This window comes from Scyliorhinus canicula, chromosome 3 (genome assembly GCF_902713615.1).
Source record: "Scyliorhinus canicula chromosome 3, sScyCan1.1, whole genome shotgun sequence".
NCBI lineage: Eukaryota > Metazoa > Chordata > Chondrichthyes > Carcharhiniformes > Scyliorhinidae > Scyliorhinus > Scyliorhinus canicula.
The window spans coordinates 241,166,003-241,191,284 of record NC_052148.1 but is presented as its reverse complement, the minus strand read 5'-3'; the positions used below and the strand labels follow the sequence as shown (position 1 = coordinate 241,191,284).

Below are 25,282 nucleotides of genomic sequence, written 5' to 3'. Positions count from 1 at the left end.
GATTATTATATTAGAGTTCTTTGAGCAAGTAACAAGCAACATGGATAAAGGGGAACTGTGGAAGTGGTGTACTTGGATTTCTAGAAGGCATTTGACAAGGTGCCACATCAAAGGATACTTACACAAGACAGAAGCTCATGGTCTTCCCCAAACAACCGTGGAGGCAGGGTCATTGAATATTTTTAAGGCAGAGGTAGATAGATTTTTGACAAACAAGGGAGTTACAGGGCATCGAGGATAGGCAGGAAAGCTGAAGTGAGGCCACAATCAGATTAGCCATGATCTTGTCAAATGGTGAAATAGGTCGAGAGGCCAAATAGCATAACCCTGCTCCTAATTCGTATGTATGCAACCAGGTTCATTGAGGAGATAGATATGATGGGAATTCTAGAGACCAATGAAAAGGTTTGTCTACATTGCTGCTGGAACAAGGCAGTTTGGACAATTTTTGTGGGGAAGTACTGTCAGCTGCATGAGACCCAGGATTCAGAAGGCCACAGCATCTCTTTAATATAGAAATAATTTAGGATGTTGTGTTCTTTCTGAAATATTACCTCACTCAGTAAGATCCAAACAGGAGATTCGGAAAGAATGGACAATCGAATAGCCTCAATTTTCCCAATCGATGCATCAACTTCACCCTCTGCAATTCCATTCCTAAATGTACCTTAACGTGTAAATGAAACAAGATTATAATTCACACAAAATAAAATAAAGATTAACTAGCCACAGAAATATAAAATGGTAACTCATAGCTAAATTTGAAAATTTAAACGGATTGAGTAAAGTTTTGGATTCAGTTACTGGTTTCATCTCTAGCACTGTATTGAGTTCACCATCATCTTTCCAGAAGTTTTAAGCAAGCTATGTTAGATGAGTCTTGAATAGTTTCTGCACTCCATTCAGAATGTGCACAAATCCACACCTTGCAAAAGTCATATTTTGACAAAATTTGGGCGATTTCACTTATAGTCCTTTTGCTGAAATAATTGTACTCGTCAGAATGGCCCAGACTTCGAGGGCGGGATTCTCCGACCCAGGGGCCGGGTCGGAGAATCGCCGGGCCGGGCGCAATTCACGCGACGCCACCCCGACACCGGTCCACCGATTCTCCGGTGACCAGAGAATCGTCGCCATTGGCACCGGCGTGGTTGGCACGTCGCTGGTCAGGGGCCGCTTAGAGCGGCTCCCCCAGAGATTCTCCACGCAGGATGGGCCGAGTGGCCGCCAAAATATCCCGAGTCCCGCCGGCGCCGTTCACATGTGGTATTACCCGGTGGGACCGCGCCGTCCATCCTGCGGGGGTGGCCTGGTGGGGCGGAGGGGGAATCCAACCCCGGGGGGGCATCCACCGTGGCCTGGCCCGCGATTGGCGGGCCGGCTTCCCCTGGTGGGGGCCTCTTTTCCTCCGTCCCGGCCTCTGTAGATCTCCGCCATGTTGTGTCGGGGTCGGAAGCTAGAACGCATGCACGAGTTTGCGCCAATTCCAGCGCGCATGCGCGAGTTTGCGCCGGTCGCAGCGAGGATGCGCAGACCCGCGGCACCCATTGGCAGCTGGAGCTGCGAGAGTCACTCCAGTGCCGTGCTGGCCCCCTGTAGGGCGCAGGATCGCTGATCCTGGGGGCCTGTTGACGCCGTCGTAAAATGCGACGGCGTTTACGACGGCGCCAACACTTAGCCTCAGGATCAGAGAATCCCGCCCCATATCTGCAGTAGGTGGTGAATTTCACACTCACTTTGCTCCTCATCCACCTAACTCCCACCCGGAGTTAAAATCAGACCTTTGGGGGCTATTTGCCAGGCCTCTGAATAAAAATTTAAAGTACAGTTTGGTTCCCCAAATGACAGCTCTGTTTTCATTCCAGCACCAGGATTCATGACTACCTTCAGTGGATGGATGCCCAAGATGCTTTCCTAAGTACATGAATGTTGGCACATCAGTTTAAATTAAGGAGTCTCCCTTTGACCGCACAAATATTGATGGGGTCAGAGCTTGAGGGCCAGGGCAGGCATATCCTGGAAAGTCAACCGAGATATTTGTCCTACTGGTTGGTAGCCTTTCTGAGCTTTGTAACTGAATCCTGCTGTCTGCATACTCTTGTGATTTCATTAATTTCCAAAACTCCATACAATTGAAAATAAAAAATTAGGCTAATTTTCTTGAATTTGAAATGCAGAATACTGCAAATGGCTGGAAATTTGAAAATACTGCGGGAAAAAACTCAGCAGGTTCGGTAGCACCTGTGTGAGGGAAAAACTATGTTACTGTTTCAGGACCGTTCACCAGATCTGGGAAAAGTTAGGGATGTCATGGGTTTTGAGATAGGGACAGTTCGGTTTTATTTAAAATAAACTGAATGCAGGAATTAAAATTCAAGGGGAAATTATTGGAAAGACAGATTTGTTTAAATGGTTGGGATTTTCTGGTCCCCCCAGACTAGCCAAAGTTCCATTGATTTCAGGCGGGAATTTTCGGTTCTGCCCAAAAATCCCAACCAATGAGTTGAGAAAGAGCAGCAAATGTTTGACATGAAATGGAGGCAATGAGCATGTACATTGGTTTGGTTCAGGCTTATCCAGTCTTTTCTTGTGGGGAGTGGCCACATTTACTTTTTCCCACAGGTGGTGGTAGGGGGTGCGATAAGCAATGTTCAGAAAGATGAGGGCTGGATTCTCCAATTGCCAACGGCAAAATCGCGTTCGACGATTGGCTGGAGAATCCGATTTTACACCAAAATCAGGACATGCTGTTTTTCGGATGCTCCACCCCCTCAAAAATGGCACAATCGCTAGGTATGCTGCACACTGTTGGGATGGCCTCAGGGCGCCACCAGATGCCCTTCACCGATGCTTCGCCTCCCAATGGTCCGACTTCCCGATGGCATCAGTCGCGTGTGCTCACAGTTTTCGGGGACACTGCGTGGTGGCTGTGGATCGTGTCCAGTGTGCCAGCCGGTGGGGGGAGCCATTCTGCTGGCCAGAAGGGTTTTGGCGGGGGCTGGGGGGACTGGTGGGGGGTGGTCTGGGGGGATTACAGGCGGGCACTATCTGACAGGCCGGGTCCGCGCGAGAGGCTGGTGCCATGTGTTGTACGACGCGGCCGCTGCAGGTCATCGTCGATGGCGCATGCGTGACCATGGACCCGGCAAATTCTCCGTCCAAATCGGCAGGTGAAGCGGGGGCTTTGCGTGGTGTGGCTGCTAACCCCCCACTGGAAGGAGCATCGGTGTGTGGGCGCTGGCGACATTTTGGTCGTAAGACTAGACACATGCTGCAGACAGCCACAAAATCGGAGAATCCAGCCGAGGACAGATCGCTTATGGACGTCGAGATTGGCACATTGAACATCAATTTTTAAAAAAGCTGACACTCGATAAGAAACAACTTTCTAAGCAATAAAAAAATTGCTAATTAAAATAAAATTAGCAAATGAAAATGACCATTGGCGTGTGAGAGTGTATGTTTACAGCTCACTCCCAGAGTGCGATCTAACAGAAAATGTTCTAAGTGTGGGAGCGAACGGGAATTGCCAGGTGTTTCCTGACAGCCGACCGGTGAGACTATTATCGGCATCGAATGCCAATTAGGGCCGGTACACATCAGAAATGTGTCCAGCCAGCTAATTCACCTGGACCGCACCCGGCATCTCCCCAACAATGTGGGGGAACAGCACTTAAACTGCTTCCGCAGCGCAACCCCAGATAACACACAGCTACACAGCCATGCTACCAAGGAGACCTGCACCACAATTCGGAGAAGTCGACCTGGCCAGACTGTTGGATGCGTTGGAGTGCAGACGGGATCCCCTGTTTCCTGAGGGGTTCAGAGGGTCAGCCACAAGGCAGCAGATGCCGTCTGGGAGGAGTGGCAGCTGCCGTCAGTGCAGGGAGTGTCACCAGGGGGACTGCCACCCAGTACCGCAAGGAGTTCAACAACAGCACGGTAGCATGGTGGTTAGCATAAATGCTTCACAGCTCCAGGGTCCCAGGTTCGATTCCCGGCTGGGTCACTGTCTGTGCGGAGTCTGCACGTCCCCCCCGTGTGTGCGTGGGTTTCCTCCGGGTGCTCCGGTTTCCTCCCACAGTCCAAAGATGTGCGGGTTAGGTAGATTGGCCATGCTAAATTGCCCTTAGTGTCCTTAAAAGTAAGGTTAAGGGGGGGGGGGGGTTGTTGGGTTACGGGTATAGGGTGGATACGTGGGTTTGAGTAGGGTGATCATTGCTCGGCACAACATCGAGGGCCGAAGGGCCTGTTCTGTGCTGTACTGTTCTATGTTCTATGTACTTCCACTGGGCCGCAAGGGTACATTGGCAACAGATCCCTGACACTGGTCGTGCTTGCCACCCCAGGCCGCTCCTGGCCCCGCCTCCGACCCTACGGTTGGCACCATACTGCACCCCGCCCCCAACCCTCAAGCAAAATATTGCATCTGTGCCCCCAACATATCCTGGCACCACCTGTGCACCTCACCCATCACCAGCAGTATTGCCCACCCCTGTCTGCGCCATGCCAATCCGCCCCCCCCCCCCCCCCCCCCCCAATCTCTCTCCCTTGATGTTGGAAGCATGTGCAGCTCATCATAGAATCATAGAATGTACAGTGGAGAAGAAGGCCATTCAGCTCATCGAGTCTGCACCGGCCTTTGGAAAGAGCACGCCACTTAAGCCCACACCTCCCCACTATCCTGGACATAGTGGCAGTGCACGGAGGGCTAAGAATATTGAGGATCACTGAGAGGACACTGTGAGGGGGACTGGGTAAAAATAGTAGTTTGGGTCAGTTAGGGTCACGATTGTTCACCATTAAAACACATTACAACAGAGACAGGTGAAACCTCTGTCACTTTATTCTGCACTGTGGGCTGGCCTGCACTCCCCTTCCATCGGTTGCCCTCACCCTCTTCTGGCCCCAGCCCCCCAGGCATGGTGGTCCTAGATCTGGGCACCCCCCCCCCCCCCCCCCCCCCATGGGCTTGTCCTCCAGCCCCTCCTGCTCAGTCTCCTCCTCAACCTCCTCCTCTGTTGAGACTGTATGTTTCTCCTCCACCACCAGCACGTCACTGTGCAGAGCTGCCAGGTTGTGGAGGGAACACTAGACCACCGCAAAGCGGGCCCCCACCCCTATTGCCCTCCGCTCTCCCCCCATGCACAGTGGTCCAGGATCTAAGCCCCAAATGCAGAATCCGTTCAGAGGATGGGTGTGAGCACACTTGTCTGCAGAAAGCCAGGAGTCAGACTTTAGCAGTAACTGAGGAGCACTAGAACTTTCCTCACAGCAAGTTATCCTGCCTTGCATGGTAACCTGCTGACAGTGTCAACACAGGCCCATCATCCTGGATGTTTCTAACTGTGCTAATTTGCTTAATTGCACAAGCATCCTCATTGTATTTTTAGAAAGGGATGTAATGTTATGGGGGGGGGGGGGGGAACAAGGTGGTTGGGGGGGGGGAATGAGGGAGGGAAATGATGGGAGTTGGGGAGGGGGAGTTCAGCTGACAGATATAGCCACATCCTAGGAGAATATAGAGTAATTGAGGGCCTCCATAGTCCTCCTCGCATGTTGTATCCTTGTCCTCCATCCTGCAGCTCCTCCTTGGGCTGGTCCTACAGCCCCTGCTGAACTACCTCCTCCTCAGACAAGGCCGTTTGCCCCTCCGCCTTCTCTTGTTCCTCCACCTCCAGCCATGTTGCCCTGCAACTGTGCCAGATTGTGGAGGGCACAGCAGACCACCACAAAGCGGGAGACCCTTTGGGGGCTGTACTATCAGGCAGCGCCGGAGTGGTCAAGGCATCAGATTCGCATTTTCAGCAGGCCATTGCACCACTCAATGACAGGATGGCAATGTGGACCTCATTATAAAGGTCTCAGGCCTCCACACGAGCAAAATCAGCCCTGACCTCAGCGGGTATCCATTGTCCTCCCACAAGCCAACTCATCATTCTGGGATGGTCCTCGAAGACATCAGGCATCTGAGTGCCCCAGAATGTACCTGTCATGCAAGCTCCCTGGGTAGCAGGCACACACATGCATGATTCGGAGGCAGTGATCATACAAGATCTGAACATTCAGGGAGTGGAACGTCTTCCTGTTAACACAGGGGACTCCCTGATGCCCTGGTGCTTGCAGAGTGACATGTGTGATGTTGATCGCCGTCCTGGACCTGGTGTCCGTCAGATCATTGAATGACCAATGACGCATGTACACCTTGGGCCGTTGCTGGCCTCCCCTTCTTGGTTTCACCTTAGCCTGATGGGCGGCAAGTCTTCAGGGTGTGCAGTGGCCCCCTGCATGTGATATCGCCTCCAGCCTGTGTTAGCTTTGATGTTGCCTTCGGCGTCTGCCCGTCTCAGCTGCCACAAGCAACACAATGTCAGCCTCCCCAGGATCGACCCCTGAAAACATTGGTTTGCCTGGAAGGAATTGGAGAAGGAGAGAGACCGAATCAGAGACAATCAGTTAGGGCTTCACCCCGGGACCCTCAAATCCCCCAAGCCCCACCCAGACATGTTCCGCCTTCTCTCAAGAGTGCAATCCAGCGAGCCAGTTCCACTGGCAAACCTTGCTCTTCACACTCACCACCGACACATCAAACGTTCCTGGACTCCAGACCCTAGACCTCTGCCGAGAACATTAGGGAGACCGTGCTCAGCTGCCCTCAGTTCATCCACACTCTTACCTTTTGGTCGTGAGAATATCCACAGTGGTAGTGCCCTGCTCTTGATTATTGGCAGCTGCCTCTATGGTGCTGACACTCCCAGAGTACAGGGACACTGTTCAGGCATCAATGCTTGCTGGATGTGAAATGCTCTAAGACATGGCACATGTGTCCTCGAGGAGGCACTTGAGAGTTGAGGGGCGTGAAGTACTAACACAAGGCTAATTCCTCATTTGAAATAGCTTTCAGTTGTGAAGTTAGAGGCTGCTCAAAGTCAAAGAGAGTTATATTTAATTTCAGGATAAAAGCTGCAGCGGGAATCTGTCCTGGAAGTCTTTGGTAGGACGGACAGGCTGTAGCTTGAGTTATATGCTGGAAAATGGAAATGGTTACTCACATCCTCACTTCCCCTCAGTAGCCATTGCGCCAGCTTCATGTTTTTGAAAGGAGTACTAAACAATGCCCACCTAACTTCTCACTGGGTTGTCAGCTGTCCTGGAGGCTGCTGCATTGAACTTCAGTCTTGTTTATGAGATTGAAATGAATACAAATGAGGGTTAATGGCATTCTCTCTATTTGGGGCGTGACCCAGAACTCGGCATCAGGAGTGAGTCGGGTGAATCGCAAAATGGTTTGCACCTGGCGAATCTTGACTTTGCTCTCTCCCGCTATGCACCCAGCACACCCAGATCCACGGCGGGCACAACTCGGTCGCTGAATCGCGCCCTGTATTAAGTGTTATAAGTTGGTCTGCTGATTTGACTAACAGCAATTATGAGCTGATAGTAACTCCACCTCTTCTTTCAAAGTTCATTTTCAAACCATATAATTTTACTGTTGGATTAGTCGGCAGAAAAATATTTGAAGTAACTATTTACCTATTCTATAGTAGCCATCCTCTGTTTCCTTGTATTTGGGATATTTTGTCATATTGTTGAGCAAAATTCTTTTCTCAAATTCACTTTTCTGAAAAATTATGAGAAAGGAGAATTCAAAGCATTACAATGGAAGCAGTTTAATAAAACTGAAGAAACTGTCGGCATTTTCCAGCACTCTAGGATGGGATTTCCTGCCCAAGATGTGGCAAGCCATTGGCCGGCGGCAGGATCTTCTAGACCCGCAAATTCTACAGGCTTTCGCATGGCTCGCCAACCCTGCCGCAGGAGTCAGCTTCAGAAGAGCCTGCTGGTGGGTGGGGCCGGAAAATCCCACCCTAAACTGTAACTATCGTTCTGAAAACACCTTGTTTCGTGATTCTCACCAGTATAGTACAGACAGATTAATACAATGTACATAATGCAATAATATTTGTGATCTTTTCATCACAATTAGTTATATTGAGCATAATTTGTATCCATTTTTGGCTTGTGCTGGTTGTGAGCAGCTCACCTTTAGGAAGCTATCAAAGCTTTCTCTGTCTTGCCACAACTTAAGTTAGCTAAGTTTCACCTGCTCATCATCTCTTCAGGTTTACCAGTGTAAAGAAAACAGGAGCAGCAAATTTCAATGCAAGATTTCATTCTTGTAGTCTCGAGATAATCTGAGAGCATGATTTTTAAACTTTTTTCACAGGATATGGGCATCGCCGGCTCGGCCAGCATTTGTTACACATGCCTAAGTGCCCTTGAGAAGGCAGTGGTCAACTACCTTGACGTTCCTGTACACCCACAATGCTATTTGGAAAGGCATTCCAGATTTTTCCAGACAGTGAAGGAACAGAATTATTGACTTGATTTTTCACATAAACGGACAGTCTCTCTTCCGTAACAAAAATGATGGCAGAGGCCTGAATCCAGAGGTCCCACCCCCGAACCCAACCTCTGCCATTTTCGTGGGGTGGGGGAGTGTGGGTTCTAAATTACATATCCATTGTTCATGGAGCACAGTAGCTATCTCCATCATGTGATCTGTAGGTGTCTGAAACCCAAGTTGCGGATCAGACTTGGTAGCAGGTCTGAACTTTGTGGATTCATTTGGATAGTCAGGGTATCCTTTTGGAGATGGATATAGTGCTGAGACATCTTTGGACGAGGTCAGGTTCCCTTTAGGGGAGGTAAGGTATCCTTTGAGAGGTCAGGTGCCCTTTGAAATTAGAAAACGTAGACATAAGCAGATGTACACAAACCCATTAGAACTGTAAAGCTCATTCTAAGCTCATTGAAACTATCAAAGATATTAGGCTATCAGATTTCTGGTGTACGATGCATTTTACGAACGCACACTACAGTGGGTGCCTGTTAAATGAGTAATTTGATTGAAAGTTGTAAATGGTTATAGAATAGAAATGTTTGTTTTTATAAAAAAATAAGTACTTACATGAAATGTTTGTTTCCATAAGGGAAGGGAATAAGTACTTAAGTGAAATGTTAATTTTCACAGGGAGTAGTTTTCTTTATTCTTTCATGGGATGTGGGCTTCACCGACTAGACTAGTATTTATTGCCCATCACCAGTTGCCATGGAGGAGGTGGTGGCGAGCTACCTTCTTGAACCACTGCAGTCCACTGACAGTGCTGTTAGGAAGGGTGTTCAAAGATTTTAGCCCACTACCAAGGAAGGAATTGGTAGTTCCAAGTAAGGATTGTGTGAGACTTGGAGGGAAACTTGCAGATAAAGGTGTATCCAGGCATCTACTACCATGTTCTTCAGGTGGCGGAGGTCGCAGATTTGAAAGGTGCAGTTGAAGGGGTCTTGGTCAGCTGCTGCAGTGCATCCTGTACATGGTGCAAACTGTGCATCAATGGACTGCTTAAGGTGGAGGATGGGGTTCAAAACAAGTGGGCTGCTTTATCCAGGATAGTTTTGAGCTTCTTGACTGCTGTTGGAACTACACTCCTCCAGGCAAATGCAGAGTATTCCATCAAACTCCTGACTTTTGGCATGTAGCTGTTGGCAGGCATTGGGGAATATTTGGGGAGGGGGGAGGGGGGATGTTGGGTGAGATTGCAAATAAGATCTGCTGACGACTTTGATGGGGTATTATACAGGAGGGAACACTGATCAGAATGCACACCATGATGCTAGGTTTATTTTGGCTGGCCTAACAGGCATCCTCCTATTACTGTCAAGGAGTTTGCTGGAGTTAGGCTCCAATTTGACAGAGGGCATTGCTTGTTTAATTCAGTCTCTGCTCCATTTTCCTGCTGTATTACTGAACAACTGCACTGCGTCCATGTCTTTAAAGCTTTTGTGTGGACAGGTCCCCTCTACCTTTGCTGCAAGGATGCAGAAATACTCCCTGCCACATGCAGAAATTCACCACAGCATCTCCGAAAATGTTCCACAGTACTTTAGAATCTCTACAATAGCAGAAGTTATTCTCAATGACATTACCTCCAAAATAGATGCCAGGGATTTTAAATAAATGTAGGGCCAGGCCCCTTGCAGGCTAATGGATGCTATCTAGTGAATGACAGTGACAGTGAATACATTGAATGGGCCACCTGCATAACCGTGTCAGTTGGGAGGCTTCTCTTAGGGGATGCTTATGTGAGCGCTCATCCAGCATGGGGGATGAGTTGTGCAGTCGTTGTTAGAAGAAGCTGGAGACCCCAGCATGCCAATTCGATTCACTCTGATAGCAAGAAATACTGTAACATTACATTCTGTGGTCTTTCCTTCCTTCGCTATGTACGTTATGTGTTGTCTGTATAGCATGCAAGAAGCAATATTTTTCACTGTATACTAATACATGTGACAATAATAAATCAAATCAAATCAAATAGTTGCGGGCACTAGATACTGCCAAGGCTATCGGCCCTGACAATAATTCAGCCAGGGTCCCAGATTTGATTCCCTGCTTGGGTCACTGTGTGGAGTCTGCACGTTCTCTCCGTGTCTGCGTGGGTTTCCTCCGTGTGCTCCAGTTTCCTCCCACGAGTTCTGAAAGACGTGCTGTTAGGTAATTTGGACATTCTGAATTCTTCCTCTGTGTACCAAAACAGGCGTCGGAATGTGGCTTTTCATGGTAACTTCATTGCAGTGTTAATGTAAGCCTACTGGTGACAAAGATTATTATTATTACTAAAGACTTATGCTCCAGAACTTCGCTGCTGTTTTGTTTGAAATCACTAGCTTTCGGAGCGCAGCTCCTGCATCAGGTGGCCACTTCTAGCCAAGCTGTTCCAATACAGCTACAACACTGGCATCTCTCTGGTAATGTGGAAAATTAATCAGTTATGTCCTGTACACAAAAGACAGGAGAAAACCAACCCAGCCAATTACCGCCCTAACAGTCTACTGTTCATAATCAGTGAAGTGATGGAAGGGGTCATCAATAGTGCTATCAAGCAGCACTTGCTTAGCAATAACCTGCCCACTGTGCTCAGTTTTGGATCCGCCAAGGTCACCCAACTGCTGCCTCATTACAGCCTTGGTTCAAACACGGATAAAAGAGCTGGGGTGGGATTCTCCGTCCCGCCGCACCAGGGGCGGGATTCTGTCATCCTGAGGCTCAGTATTGACGCCTTCGGAAATGCCGTCGCGTTTCTCGACGGCGTCAACGGCCTCAGGATCAGCAATTCTGGGCCCTACAGGGGTCCAGCACGGCACTGGAGCGGTTCAAGCCACTCCAGCTGCTGATCCCGGCATCAAATGGGCATCGCGGGATCCGCACATGCGCAGTGGCTTCCTTCAACGCGCCAGCCCCGTGAAACATGGCGCAGGACTGCAGGGTCCGGTGTGGAGGAAAGGAGTCTGCCAGCCAGAGAGACCGGCCCGCTGATCGGTGGGCCCCGATCGCGGGCCAGGCCACATCGGAGGCCCCCCCAGGGTCGGACCCCTCCCCCCCCCCTACAGGCTGCCCCCGCCCCACCCTTCCACGCCGAGTTCCCGCCGACTGAGAGCAGGTATGGACGGCGCCGGTGGGACTCGGCTTTTTTACGACGGCCGCTCGGCCCATCCCAGGCTGAGAATCGGCGGACCGGCCGAGTAGAGCGGCCCCCAACTGGCGTCGCGCCAACCATGCCGGCGCCTATTCTCCGCTCTGCGGAGAATGGCGTGCCGGTGTCGGGGCAGCATAGTGCGATTCACGCCAGTTGCGGGGATTGGCTCCGGGCTGAGAGAATCCCGCCCCAGTTTTCGGTGAGGCCGGCATAACGGAGAATCCCGACAGCGGAGAATCCAAACCACCTTCATCGCCCAGGGTACAGATGGGATCACTTTCACTTTACTTTAAGAAAACTTTCTTTTTTAAAGATTGACTGACTGTTCAAATGGTTTAGGGATACAGATATGAACACTTTCGCTTTATTATAAGGTATGTACAATCATGGGATAATGAGTGCTGACCTGATGAAGGAGCTGCGCTCCGAAAGCTAGTGATTTCAAACAAACCTGTTGGACTTTAACCTGGTGTTGTAAGACTTCTTACTGTGATCCATCAAGTCACGTTAGCAGCTGTTTCTCCAACTACAATTTTTAAATGCATCTGTCTGTTCTTGAGTGCTTCATAAAAAGTGAAGAGGCAGCCCCCACAGCTCTTCTTTCCACTCCGTTGCAGAGCCGACCATGGCATGCCACGGACTGGCATGGAGAAGCCGATTTCCAAAAAAAGGGTGTTCCAAGTACCATGGAACAGTCGAGGGCGCACCTGGCACTAGTGGGGACCGGTCCCAATTCTCCGCTGGTGGGAGGACTTGGACTCCGGAACAGAGAATCCTGGCCGTCACCTTGGAAATATATTGCTATTCCTTCACTGTTGCTGGGTCAGAATTCTTAAACATCTTCCCTGACAGCACTGTGGGTGTACCTTACACCACATGGACTGCAATGGTTCGAGAAAGCAGCATACCTTCTCAAGATAAATTAGGAATGGGCAATAAGTGCTCGCCTAGCCAGCGACACCTACATCTCATAAATTAAGTTTTAAAGAGGCACTGTGCCCGACTTTGGGGGTGTTTTGCATCCGTGGTCTGGTAATGCTATGGATGCAAACACTTTGCCTGGGGTATATAATAAAAAATTTGCTTACATCCACCGGTAGAACCTCCACTGTTGTATTAAAAAGTTTGTCTCCTGGATGTTCGATATTTCCACTCCGAAAAACATATCTGTGAAACAACGCAGGCAAGAATAGTGAACATGACAGAATATATTGGGGCCTCACGGTAGCATGGTGGTTAGCATCAATGCTTCACAGCTCCAGGGTCCCAGGTTCGATTCCCGGCTGGGTCACTGTCTGTGTGGAGTCTGCACGTCCTCCCCGTGTGTGCGTGGGTTTCCTCCGGGTGCTCCGGTTTCCTCCCACAGTCCAAAGATGTGCGGGTTAGGTGGATTGGCCATTCTAAATTGCCCGTAGTGTAAGGTTAATAGGGGGATTGTTGGGTTACGGGTATACGGGTTACGTGGGTTTAAGTGGGGTGATCATTGTTCGGCACAACATCGAGGGCCGAAGGGCCTGTTCTGTGCTGTACTGTTCTATGTTCTATGTTCTATAAACTTTAATTGTTGCTTTAAAATTGGACTGTCTGTTGCAAGCTTTGCTGTGTTAAACTGTATGATACCAGCCTGAAAATGCTTAACCTTTTTCCACAGAAAGCCCTCTCTCCATGACTTTAGTGGAGTGTTAACCTAATTATTTTAAATAGGTTAATGCTTTTTCTAAAATAGCAGTGTGAAGAATTACAGATGAATCTGATAAACATTTATGATCTCGTGCCCCAGGACATACAAGGCTCACATTCAACAGAAACTGTTATTTCTTAGTTTCCTCTCTCATTATTCCTGTACAGGTTAAAAATATAGTCAACAAAGGTACAATAAACACAACAAGGAAAGCAGCAGTAACCTAGAAAACCTTCAGAAAGATCAGGTATTATCCAAAATGAAAAGAATGCCTGCTCAGTTGTTGATTAATAAGTCCAGAACTTGGGCTGGATTCTCCGTAGCCCTTCGTAACGCGGGTTGCCTGCGAAAAAAATCGGTGTTAATCACTCCGGCGTCGGGGCCTTCTTTAAGGCCGCTATTCTCCGTTCCCGGAGGGGCCAGCAGCTGACTGACGATATACGCGTCAGTTTCTCCAGCTGCGGAAGTGGTGAGACCCGGCGTATTTTGGAGGAGGAGAGAGACAGACCCGGCATTTGGGGGGGGGGGGGGGGGGGTGTTCCGGCATTTGGGGGGGGTGTTCCGGTATTTGGGGGGGGGGTTGGGGGCAGCGGCGGGCAGAGAGGGGGGCGACGGATGCCCGGGGCCAACGCACCGTCGCCCCCCCCCCCCTCTGTACGCGCTGCCCCTACCCCAACCCCCCCCCTCACCACCCCTACCTCAACCCCCCCCTCACCACCCCTACCTCAACCCCCCCCCCCCCCTCACCACCCCTACCTCCCTCCCCACCACCCCTACCTCCCTCCCCACCACACCTACCCCCTCCAACGCCGGGTCCCCCCCCTCAACGCCGGGTCCCCCCCCCCCTCAACGCCGGGTCCCTCCCCCTCAACGCCGGGTCCCCCCCCTCAACGCCGGGTCCCCCCCCCTCAACGCCGGGTCCCCCCCCCTCAACGCCGGGTCCCCCCCCTCAACGCCGGGTCCCCCCCCCCTCAACGCAGGTACCCACACCCCCTCAACGCCGGTACCCACACCCCGTCCCCCTCCCTCTGAAGGCCGGTACCCACACCCCCCCTCTCTCCTCCTCCCCCCCTCCCTCCCTCCCTCCCTCCCTCCCTCCTCCCCCCTTCCTTCCTCCGTTAGTGGGGGGGGGGGTGCGGCGTTAGTGGGGGGTGGGGGTGGGGGTGTGGGGGTGCGGCGTTGGAGGGGGGTAGGGGTGGTGAAAGGGGTAGGGGTGGTGAAGGGAGGGGGTTGGGGTAGCGGCAGCTGCGTGCAGAGGGGGGGCGACGGTGCGTTGGCCCCGGGCATCAGTCGCCCCCCTCCTCTGCACGCCGCTGCCCCTACCCCAACCCCCTCCCCTCACCACCCCTACCCCCTTCACCACCCCTACCCCCCTCCAACGCCGCACCCCCACACCCCCACCCCCACCCCCCACTAACGCCGCATTCCCCCCCCACTAACGGAGGAAGGAAGGGGGGAGGAAGGAAGGGGGGGGACGGAGGAAGGAAGGAGGGGAAGGAGGAAGGAGGGGGGGAAATAGGAGAGGGGGGGTGTGGGTACCGGCCTTCAGAGGGAGGGGGACGGGGTGTGGGTACCGGCGTTGAGGGGGGGGGGACCCGGCGTTGAGGGGGAGGGGGGGACCCGGCATTGAGGGGGGAGGGGGGGGACCCGGCGTTGAGGGGGGAGGGGGGGGCGGACCCGGCGTTGAGGGGGGGGGGACCCGGCGTTGAGGGGGGGGACCCGGCGTTGAGGGGGGGGGACCCGGCGTTAAGGGGGAGGGGGTTGCGGCGTTGCGAGAGATGGGGGCGGCGTTGGAGGGGGGTAGGGGTGGTGGGGAGGGGGGTAGGGGCGTTGGAGGGAGGTAGGGGTGGTGAGGGGGGGGTGGTTGGGGTAGGGGGCAGCGGCGTACGGGGGGGGGGGCGACGGTGCGTTGGCCCCGGGCATCCGTCGCCCCCCCTCTCTGCACGCCGCTGCCCCAAACCCCCCCGATGCCGCAACCCACCCCCCCGATGCCCCCCCATGCCGCAACCCACTCCCCCGATGCCCCCCGATGGCCGCAACCCACCCCCCCGATGCCGCAACCCACTCCCCCGATGCCCCCCCATGCCCCCCCACGATGCCGCAACCCACTCCCTCATGCCGCAACCCACTCCCCCGATGCCCCCCCGATGGCCGCAACCCACCCCCCCGATGCCGCAACCCACCCCCCCGATGCCGCAACCCACTCCCCCGATGCCCCCCCACGCCCCCCCACGATGCCGCAACCCACCCCCCGATGCCGCAACCCACTCCCCCGATGCCCCCCATGCCCCCCCACGATGCCGCAACCCACCCCCCGATGCCCCCCCATGCCCCCCACGATGCCGCAACCCACTCCCCCGATGCCCCCCCATGCCCCCCCACGATGCTGCAACCTACCCCCCCGATGCCGCAACCCACTCCCCCGATGCCCCCCGATGGCCGCAACCCACCCCCCGATGCCGCAACCCACTCCCCCGATGCCCCCCCGATGGCCGCAACCCACCCCCCGATGCCGCAACCCACTCCCCCGATGCCCACCCGATGCCGCAACCCACCCCCCCGATGCCGCAACCCACTCCCCACCCCCCCCGATGCCGCAAACCACCCCCGACACTGAACGGCGTCAACCATCATCAATGGTTGACGCCGTTTTAAATCAACTGTGATTTTCGCCGACGTGACCCGTGGCCACGTCGGCGGGACTTCGGCCCATCCGGGCCGGAGATTTAAGGTCAGTGCAAAAAAAATGAAATCCCGCCGGCGCCAGCTGTTTTCACAGGCTGCCGGCGGGATTTGCACAACGCCGGTTTTTTACCGGCGGGAGAATTCGAAAACCTGCGGAAGCGGAAATAACGCCGCTGCCCGCCAATTCTCCGACCCTGCGTGGGGTCGGAGAATTTCGCCCCTTATCTGTGATCGAAGGGGAATGAATCATGGAGACCCAGTTTGCCAACATTTTAACTCCAAGACTCCTTTAATTACACCATGCCAAAATTGATATTGACATGAGGCTGATGGCTAAATGCTGATCAGCATAACAGGTGGCTTTTAGCTGGAGGCCCATGAGAATGGTTTAGGCTGTCTGGCAAATGGTGTGGGAGTGGAGTAGTGGGTAAGTGGTATGCAGTTGCTGGATAGTGGAAGAATGCCGGGGCCCCTAGATTTCCTTGTGGAACATAGAGGAGCTCTTCTGCATTACAAGGCAAATTTTTAAAAATGATCTTTTTGACCCTTTTCTAGGCCTGCCTTTCCTTTGCACAGGACGTCCCTACCAACACCAGCACTCGGCAGGTTAATTTTAAAGTCTGTTTGACATCATTCATGCAAAAATGATGACTAGAATATAAATGGTCTTTTGTGCTGTATATTATGTGTCACCCTTGTCAGATTTGGGGCTGGTTTAGCTCACTGGGCTAAATTGCTGGCTTTTAAAGCAGACCAAGCAGGCCAGCAACACGGTTCAATTCCGGTGCCAGCCTCCCCGAACAGGTGCCGGAATGTGGCGACTAAGGGCTTTTCACAGTAACTTCATTGAAACCTACTCGTGACAATAAGCGATTTTCATTTTTCATTTCATCAAAATTAGAACTTAACATATGAGGAACCATAGGCATGAAACCATGTTTCAGACCAGCATGTGACATACCACCCCGCCAGCTTAAACGTTACATTTTGTTCAACTACCATAGAATCATAGAATTTGCAGTGCACAAGGAGGCCATGCGACCCATTGAGTATGCACCCACCCCTGGAAAGAGCACCCTACTTAAGCCCATGCCTCCACCTCCCATACCCGTAACCCAGTAACCCCACCTAACCTTTTTGACACTAATGGGCAATTTATCATGGCCAATCCACCTAACCCGCACATCTTTGGACTGTGGGAGGAAACCGGAGCACCCGGAGGAGACCCACGCAAACTCCATAGGGACAGGGAGAGAGTGCAAACCCCACACAGACAGTCACCTGAGGCTGGAATTGAACCCGGGTCCCTGGGGCTGTGAGGCAGAAGTGCTAACCACTATGCCGATCCAATGTTACCTTCTAATCTAGTAAAGATTACAAGTCAACTGAGCAACTGAGATAGTCATAAATAGGGCAAGACTAAAAAAATATAAAGGAATAATAAAATGTCAATTCATAAAATGTAAACATGGTGAAATCTATTTCCAATCTAGATTGAAGTGAATAATAACTTTGATTGGTCTGTGACAGACATGAAATAAATTTACAGAATACAGTTTATACCCACCTTTCAATTTTCAGTGGCTGAAAGAATCTGAATTTGATGAAGTCCCCTGCCACTGGAGTAAATGCCCAGAAGACATCATCTCCTTTGTAGGCCAGGTCCAGAGTGTGATGTTGATAGATTTTCAAGCTACTTGTCAATTCTGCAGTCGGATTTGAATGACCCTTGTGTAATTGTTCTTTCTTAAAATCTTTATCCTATATTTTAAGCAAGATTATTAGAATAAAGGCTTGAAACAGCAAAATACACTTAACACACAAACTGGTAAACACATTTTGAGATGACACTGGAAAATAGCAAACCACTACTTCACTGTCCGAAAGTCATAGTGTGACAAAATAACTGGCTCAGTTGAGGTCAAAGCCCATAGACAGATATAATCAAATTTGTCATTAACAGATGTACTGGATTGTCAGGTTGGCCGAAAACTTAAATTCTAAATTATCTGTTCAAATATCTACGGCGGAATTCTCCGTTCCTGAGCCTGAGGGTGGGATTCTCCCCTAACCGGAGGGGTGGGCTGTACCGGTGCCGGAGAGGCGTGAACCATTCCGGCGCGGGCTGCCCGGAAGGGGCAGAATCCTCCACACCTTCAGGGGCTAGACCGCGCCGGCGAGGTTGGCGTGGCGCCAGCCGGTGCTGAAGGGCTTGGCACGGCGCCAAATGGCGGCAAGGGCCTCTGCTGGCCGGCGCAAGTTGGCGCATGCGCGTAAGTGCCAGCGTGTGCTGGTGTCATCCCAGTGCATGTACAGGGGGGTTCTTCTCCGTACCGGCCATGGCGGACCGTTACACTGGCCGGCGCGGAGGGAAAGAGTGCCCCCACGGCACAGGCCAGCCCGCGGATCAGTCGGCCCAGATTGCGAGCCAGGACACCGTGCCCCCCCCCCCCCCCCCCCCCCCCCCCCCCCGGGGCCAGATCCCCCCCGCACACCCCTGAGGACTCCGCAGAGGCCGCCCGCAGAGCCAGGTCCCGCCGGTACAGACCTGGTATAATATACGCCGGGGGGCCGGCCGAAAACGGGCAGCCACTCAGCCCATCGCGGTCCGGAGAATCACCGGGGGGCGGCCGCTACCAGCGCGATTCCTGCCCCGCCTAAGAACCGGCGCCGGAGAATCCGGCAGCCGGCGTCGGGGCGGGATTCACGTCTCCCCCCCTCCCCCCCCCCCCCCCCCCAGTGATTCGCCGGCCTGGCGGGGGTTGGATAATCCCGCCCTAAGTGTTGACGCCGGGACAGGATTCACGGAGTTCTACAACAGCAAAACTGGTGCCACACCTGAATCAATTCAACAACTGTTGAGGGACTAGCACCAGCGCCACGAGGAACACAATCGATTCCAATGAGAAACAGTGTGAAGTTCTCCGGATTCGCGATTGACACGCAGGAGGCTGACAAGCTGCAGCCGCATATACACACTTCACTCCCCACACACACCATCACAGCCAACAAGATGGCAGCAGGGAGAGCAGCACCCCGGTTTACAGATGCCGAGCTTGTGACCCTGTTGGACGCCATGGAGGAGAGGCGGACGACCTGTACCCCAGCCCGGGTAGGAGACTGCCAGCTGCCGCCATTCGCCATGCCTGGGCACAGGTGGTGGAGGCTTTAAGTGGTCTGCGCAACACAGTCCGGGTCGGCCAGCAGTTCCGCCAGAAACTGCACGACCCCCTCAGGGCAGCCTGGTGAGTAGGTAGCACTGTGCCCCTGGCACCAACTCCTGTCCCACACACCCATAGCCCCACCCTCCCTCCCCACCGGAGGGCATCCGACCCCCCACCCTGCACCAAATGCCGGCATCCATACCGGCCGCCATCGCCGAATGTCCTGGCGACTAAAGCCACCAGTTACCCACCCCCTGGGCTGCACGCGTCGGGCTGTCTAACACGGTGCATTTTCTGTTTCCCCCTCCACCCCAGGAGAAGACTGGTCATAACCGCCAGGAGTGGTAAAAGACAGGAGGGGTCTGCCGGACCTGCGGCCCCTCACCACAGCAAAGCAGAGGGCCCTGGACATGGCCGGCAGGCCCGAGGAAAGGCCAGTCGCCAGGGTGGTGATCGTTGGGCGAGAAAGTGAGACCCTGCTGAGTTGCGGTTCCCTGTGATACACATGTCAACCCCCCAGCACCACCCCCATATCACTCGCTCACCCCACATTACCCCCATTCCACCACCCGTCTCTCTTCCTCCCTCCACCTCCACGCCCGTGGTCTAATTATGCGTCCTGTATCTTGCAGGAGCTGCTGGTGGTCGAGCGGGTCCTGCTGGTATCCTCCTGCTGGTGGTGGAGCGGGCCCTGCTGGTGTCCCCCTGCCACAGCCATGAGCTGCTGGTGATGGAGTGGGCCCTCCTGGTGTCCCCCTGCTGGTGATGAAGTGGGCCCTCCTGGTATCCTCCTGCTGGTGATGGAGCGGGCCCTGCTGGTGTTCTCCTGCTGGTGATGGAGCGGGCCCTCCTGGTGTCCCGCTGCTGGTGATGGAGTGGGCCCTCCTGGTGTTCTCCTGCTGGTGATGGAGCGGGCCCTGCTGGTACCCCCCTGCTGGTGATGGAGCGGGCCCTGCTGGTATCCTCCTGCTGGTGATGGAGCGGAGCCTCCTGGTGTCCCCCTGCTCGTGATGGAACGGGCCCTCCTGGTATCCCCCTGCTGGTGATGGAACGGGCCCTCCTGATATCCCCCTGCTGGTGATGGAACGGGGCCTCCTGGTATCCCCCTGCTGGTGATGGAGTGGGCCCTGCTGGTGTCCCCCTGTTGGTGATGGAGCGGGGCCTCCTGGTGTCCCCCTGCCGGTGATGGAGCGGGCCCTGCTGGTGTCCCCCTGCTGGTGATGGAGCGGGGCCTGCTGGTGTCCCCCTGCTGGTGATGGAGCGGGGCCTGCTGGTGTCCCCCTGCTGGTGATGGAGCGGGCCCTGCTGGTGTCCCCCTGCTGGTGATGGAGCGGGCCCTGCTGGTGTCCCCCTGCTGGTGATGGAGCGGGGCCTGCTGGTGTCCCCGTGCTGGTGATGGAGCAGGCCCTGCTGGTGTCCCCCTGCTGGTGATGGAGCGGGCCCTGCTGGTGTCCCCCTGCTGGTGATGGAGCGGGCCCTGCTGGTGTCCCCCTGCTGGTGATGGAGCAGGCCCTGCTGGTGTCCCCCTGCTGGTGATGGAGCGGGCCCTGCTGGTGTCCCCATGCTGGTGATGGAGCAGGCCCTGCTGGTGTCCCCCTGCTGGTGATGGAGCGGGCCCTGCTGGTGTTCCCCTGCTGGTGATGGAGCGGGCCCTGCTGGTGTCCCCCTGCTGGTGATGGAGCGGGCCCTGCTGGTGTTCCCCTGCTGGTGATGGAGCGGGGCCTGCTGGTGTCCCCCTGCTGGTGATGGAGCGGGGCCTGCTGGTGTCCCCCTTCTGGTGATGGAGCAAGCCCTGCTGGTGTCCCTCTGCTGGTGATGGAGCGGGCCCTGCTGGTGTCCCCCTGCTGGTGATGGAGCGGGCCCTGCTGGTGTCCCCCTGCTGGTGATGGAGCGGGCCCTGCTGGTGTCCCCCTGCTGGTGATGGAGCGGGGCCTGCTGGTGTCCCCGTGCTGGTGATGGAGCAGGCCCTGCTGGTGTCCCCCTGCTGGTGATGGAGCGGGCCCTGCTGGTGTCCCCCTGCTGGTGATGGAGCGGGCCCTGCTGGTGTCCCCCTGCTGGTGATGGAGCAGGCCCTGCTGGTGTCCCCCTGCTGGTGATGGAGCGGGCCCTGCTGGTGTCCCCGTGCTGGTGATGGAGCAGGCCCTGCTGGTGTCCCCCTGCTGGTGATGGAGCGGGCCCTGCTGGTGTTCCCCTGCTGGTGATGGAGCGGCCCCTGCTGGTGTCCCCCTGCTGGTGATGGAGCGGGCCCTGCTGGTGTTCCCCTGCTGGTGATGGAGCGGGGCCTGCTGGTGTCCCCCTGCTGGTGATGGAGCGGGGCCTGCTGGTGTCCCCCTTCTGGTGATGGAGCAGGCCCTGCTGGTGTCCCCCTGCTGGTGATGGAGCGGGCCCTGCTGGTGTCCCCCTGCTGGTGATGGAGCGGGCCCTGCTGGTGTCCCCCTGCTGGTGATGGAGCAGGCCCTGCTGGTGTCCCCCTGCTGGTGATGGAGCAGGCCCTGCTGGTGTCCCCCTGCTGGTGATGGAGCGGGCCCTGCTGGTCTCCCCCTGCTGGTGATGGAGTGGGCCCTGCTGGTGACCCCTGCTGGTGATGGAGCAGGCCCTGCTGGTGTCCCCCTGCTGGTGATGGAGCAGGCCCTCCTGGTCTCCCCCTGCTGGTGATGGAGCGGGCCCTGCTGGTGTCCCCCTGCTGGTGATGGAGCGGGCCCTGCTGGTGTCCCCCTGCTGGTGATGGAGCGGGCCCTGCTGGTGTCCCCCTGCTGGTGATGGAGCGGGGCCTGCTGGTGTCCCCCTGCTGGTGATGGAGCGGGGCCTCCTGGTATCCCCCTGCTGGTGATGGAGCGGGGCCTGCTGGTGTCCCCCTGCTGGTGATGGAGCGGGCCCTGCTGGTGTCCCCCTGCTGGTGATGGAGCGGGGCCTGCTGGTGTCCCCCTGCTGGTGATGGAGCGGGCCCTGCTGGTGTCCCCCTGCTGGTGATGGAGCGGGGCTTCCTGGTGTCCCGCTGCTGGTGATGGAGCGGGCCCTGCTGGTGTCCCCCTGCTGTTCCTAAAGGTTCCAGACCCAGCAGCAGCAGCGCTGCGTGTTGCCTGTCGGGACTGTCCCCATCTACCATGTCATCCGCCATGTGCGACCCGTGGGGGCCGCCATCTTCGGCGCCACCCGTCACGTGCGACCCATGAGGGCCGCCATCTTCGGCGCCACCCGCCACGTGCGACTCGTGAGGGCCGCCATCTGCGACGCCACCTGCCACGTGTGACTTGTGGAGACTACCATCTTGGAATCACCCCACCATCTCCCGGAACCCTGCACACCCAGTCGTACGCTGGCCTCCGCTACTCTCGACCAGCCCACCCACTTTCCGAAGCTCGCCTCCATCACCCTCCACCAGTCTTGACCTCATCACCTCACTAAATCCATGATGGCCGTCCGGATAAACGGGCACGAGTTGACCTGCCTCTTCGACTCTGGGAGCACTGACAGCTTCATCCACCCAGATACGGTAAGGCGTGCTCCCTCCCAATTTTACCCGCGACCCAGAAAATCTCCCTGGCTTCCGGATCACATTCCATGGAGATCCGGAGGTACTGTGTCGCAACCCTTTCGGTAGAGTACGCTAATTTCAAGCTCTATGTCCTCCCTCATCTCTGCGCTGCCCTATTACTGGGTCTTGATTTTCAGTGCCACCTCCGAAGCCTTACCTTGAAGTTCAGTGGACCCCTGCCCCCCCCCCCCCCCCCCCCCCCCCCCCTCACTGTCGGTAGCCTCGCGACCCTTAAGTTTGCTCCACCCTCGCTCTTCGCGAACCTCACCCCGGACTGTAAGCCTGTCGCCACCAGGAGCAGACGATACAGTGCCTGGGGCAGGGCCTTTATCAGGTCAGAGGTCCAGCGACTCCTGAAGAAAGGGATCATAGAGGCCAGTACCAGCCCCTGGAGAGCCCAGGTGGTGGTCATCAAGACTGGAGAGAAGCACCGGATGGTCATCGACTACAGTCAGATGATCAACCGGTACACACAGCTCGATGCGTACCCTATTCCCCGCATATCTGATACGGTCAATCAGATTGCGCAGTATCGAGTCTTCTCCACTGTTGATTTGAAGTCCGTGTGCCACCAGCTCCCTATCCGCCCAGAGGACCGCCAATACATCTGCCTTCGAGGCAGATGGCCGCCTCTACCAATTCCTCAGGGTCCCCTTCGGCATCACCAATGGGGTCTCGGTCTTCCAATGAGTGATGGACCGAATGGTTGACCAGTACGGGTTGCGGGCCACGTTCCCGTATCTGGATAATGTCACCATCTGCAGCCATGGCCAGCAGGGCCATGACACTAACCTCCGACATTTCCTCCACGCCGCTAAGCACCTTAACCTCACAGAAAATAAGGAGAAATGCGTTTTCTGCACGACCCGCCTAGCCATCCTTGGCTACGTGGTGGAAAACAGGGCCCGACCCCACCCCCTCCTGGAACTTCCCTTCCCCCACTGCCCCAAGGCCCTGAAGAGATGCCTGGGGTTCTTCTCCTATTATGCCCAGTGGGTCCCCAATTATGCAGACAAGGTCTGCCCACTCATTAAATCTGCCATTTTTCCCCTGACGGCTGAGGCCCGCCTGGCCTTCAACCGCATCAAGGCAGATATTGCCAAAGCCGCAGTGCACGCAGTAGACAAGTCCATCCCGTTCCAGGAGGACAGCGATGCATCTGACTTTGCCCTGGCCGCTACCCTCAACCAGGCGGGCAGCCCTGTGGCTTTCTTCTTCTGTACCCTCCAGGACATCGAAATCCGACACTCCTCCGTCGAAAAGGAAGCCCAAGCCATTGTGGAAGCTGTGCAACATTGGAGGCATTACCTGGCCGGCAGGCGATTCACTCTCCTCACTGACCAATGGTCGATTGCCTTCATGTTTAATAACACACAGCCGGGCAAGATCAAGAATGACAAGATCCTGAGGTGGAGGATCGAACTCTCCACCTACAATTACGATATCTTGTATCAACCTGGGAAGCTCAATGAGCCCCAGATGCCCTATCCCGCGGTACATTTGCCAGCGCACAAGTAGACCCACTTCGGGCCCTCCACAATGACCTCTGTCACCCGGGGGTCGCCCGTTTTTTTCATTTCATCAAGGTCCGCAACCTGCCTTACTCCATCGAGGAGGTCAGGACCATGACCAGGGACTGCCAGGTCTGCACGGAGTGCAAACCACACTTCTATCGGCCAGACAGAGCACACCTAGTAAAGGCTTCCCGGCCCTTTGAGCGCCTTAGCATCGACTTCAAAGGGCCCCTCCCCTCCACTGACCGTATCATGTACTTCCTCAACATTATTGACGAGTACTCACGTTTCCCTTTCGCCATCCCATGCCCTGACATGACCTCTGCCACTGTCATCAAGGCCCTGCGCAGTCTCTTCACCTTATTCGGTTTCCCCACCTACATCCATAGCGATTGGGGTTCCTCTTTCATGAGTGACGAGTTGCGTCAGTTCCTGCTTAGCAAGGGCATCGCCTCAAGCAGGACTACCAGCTACAACCCCCGGGGAAACGGACAGGTGGAGAGGGAGGACGCGACGGTATGGAAGGCCATCCTTCTTGTCCTACGATCTCAAAGTCTCCCAGTCTCCCGCTGGCAGGAGGTCCTTCCCGACGCGCTCCACTCCATCTGGTCACTCCTGTGCACTGCCACCAATGAGACCCCTCATGAACGAATGTTTGTCTTCCCCAGGAAGTCCACCTCAGGTGTCTCGCTCCCGTCCTGGCTGACAGTCCCAGGGCCCGTCCTCCAGAAGCATGCGAGGAGTCATAAATCGGATCCCTTGATCGAAAGGGTTCTTCTCCTCCATGCCAACCCACAATATGCCTACGTGGCACACCATGACGGGCGGCAGGACACAGTCTCCCTTCGGGATTTGGCACCTGCAGGTTCACCAGTGACCATCACCACCACCCCCGTCCCTACACCATCTCCCTCACCACCGACTCAGCTACTGGACGAAGAAGAAGACGACATGCTACTCGGCTACTTTGGAATTTGGCAACCGCAGGCCCCCCAGCGACCATCACCACCACCCCCGCCCCTACACCATCTCCCTCTCCACCGACTCAACTACTGGACGAAGAAGAAGACGACATGCTCCCGGTCACGCAGGTCTCGACACCAGTGCCCACACCACAGCCAGGACTGAGGCGTTCACGGCGGAAGGCCAAAGCCCCCAACAGACTC

The 25,282-nt window shown here is 55.1% G+C and overlaps 1 protein-coding gene across 1 annotated transcript in view; it reads right to left on the bottom strand.

Moving 5' to 3' along the window:
• LOC119963399 (alpha-1,3-mannosyl-glycoprotein 4-beta-N-acetylglucosaminyltransferase B-like) overlaps positions 1–25,282 on the bottom strand; it is a 300,546-nt gene that overhangs the window by 3,056 nt on the left and 272,208 nt on the right. The window contains exons 11-14 of the mRNA XM_038792464.1: positions 17,471–17,664; positions 12,626–12,704; positions 7,534–7,621; positions 555–667 (exon numbers count right to left, since the gene is read on the bottom strand). Of these exons, the coding sequence (XP_038648392.1) occupies positions 555–667; positions 7,534–7,621; positions 12,626–12,704; positions 17,471–17,664 (474 nt within the window). The remainder of the gene's footprint in view (positions 1–554; positions 668–7,533; positions 7,622–12,625; positions 12,705–17,470; positions 17,665–25,282) is intronic.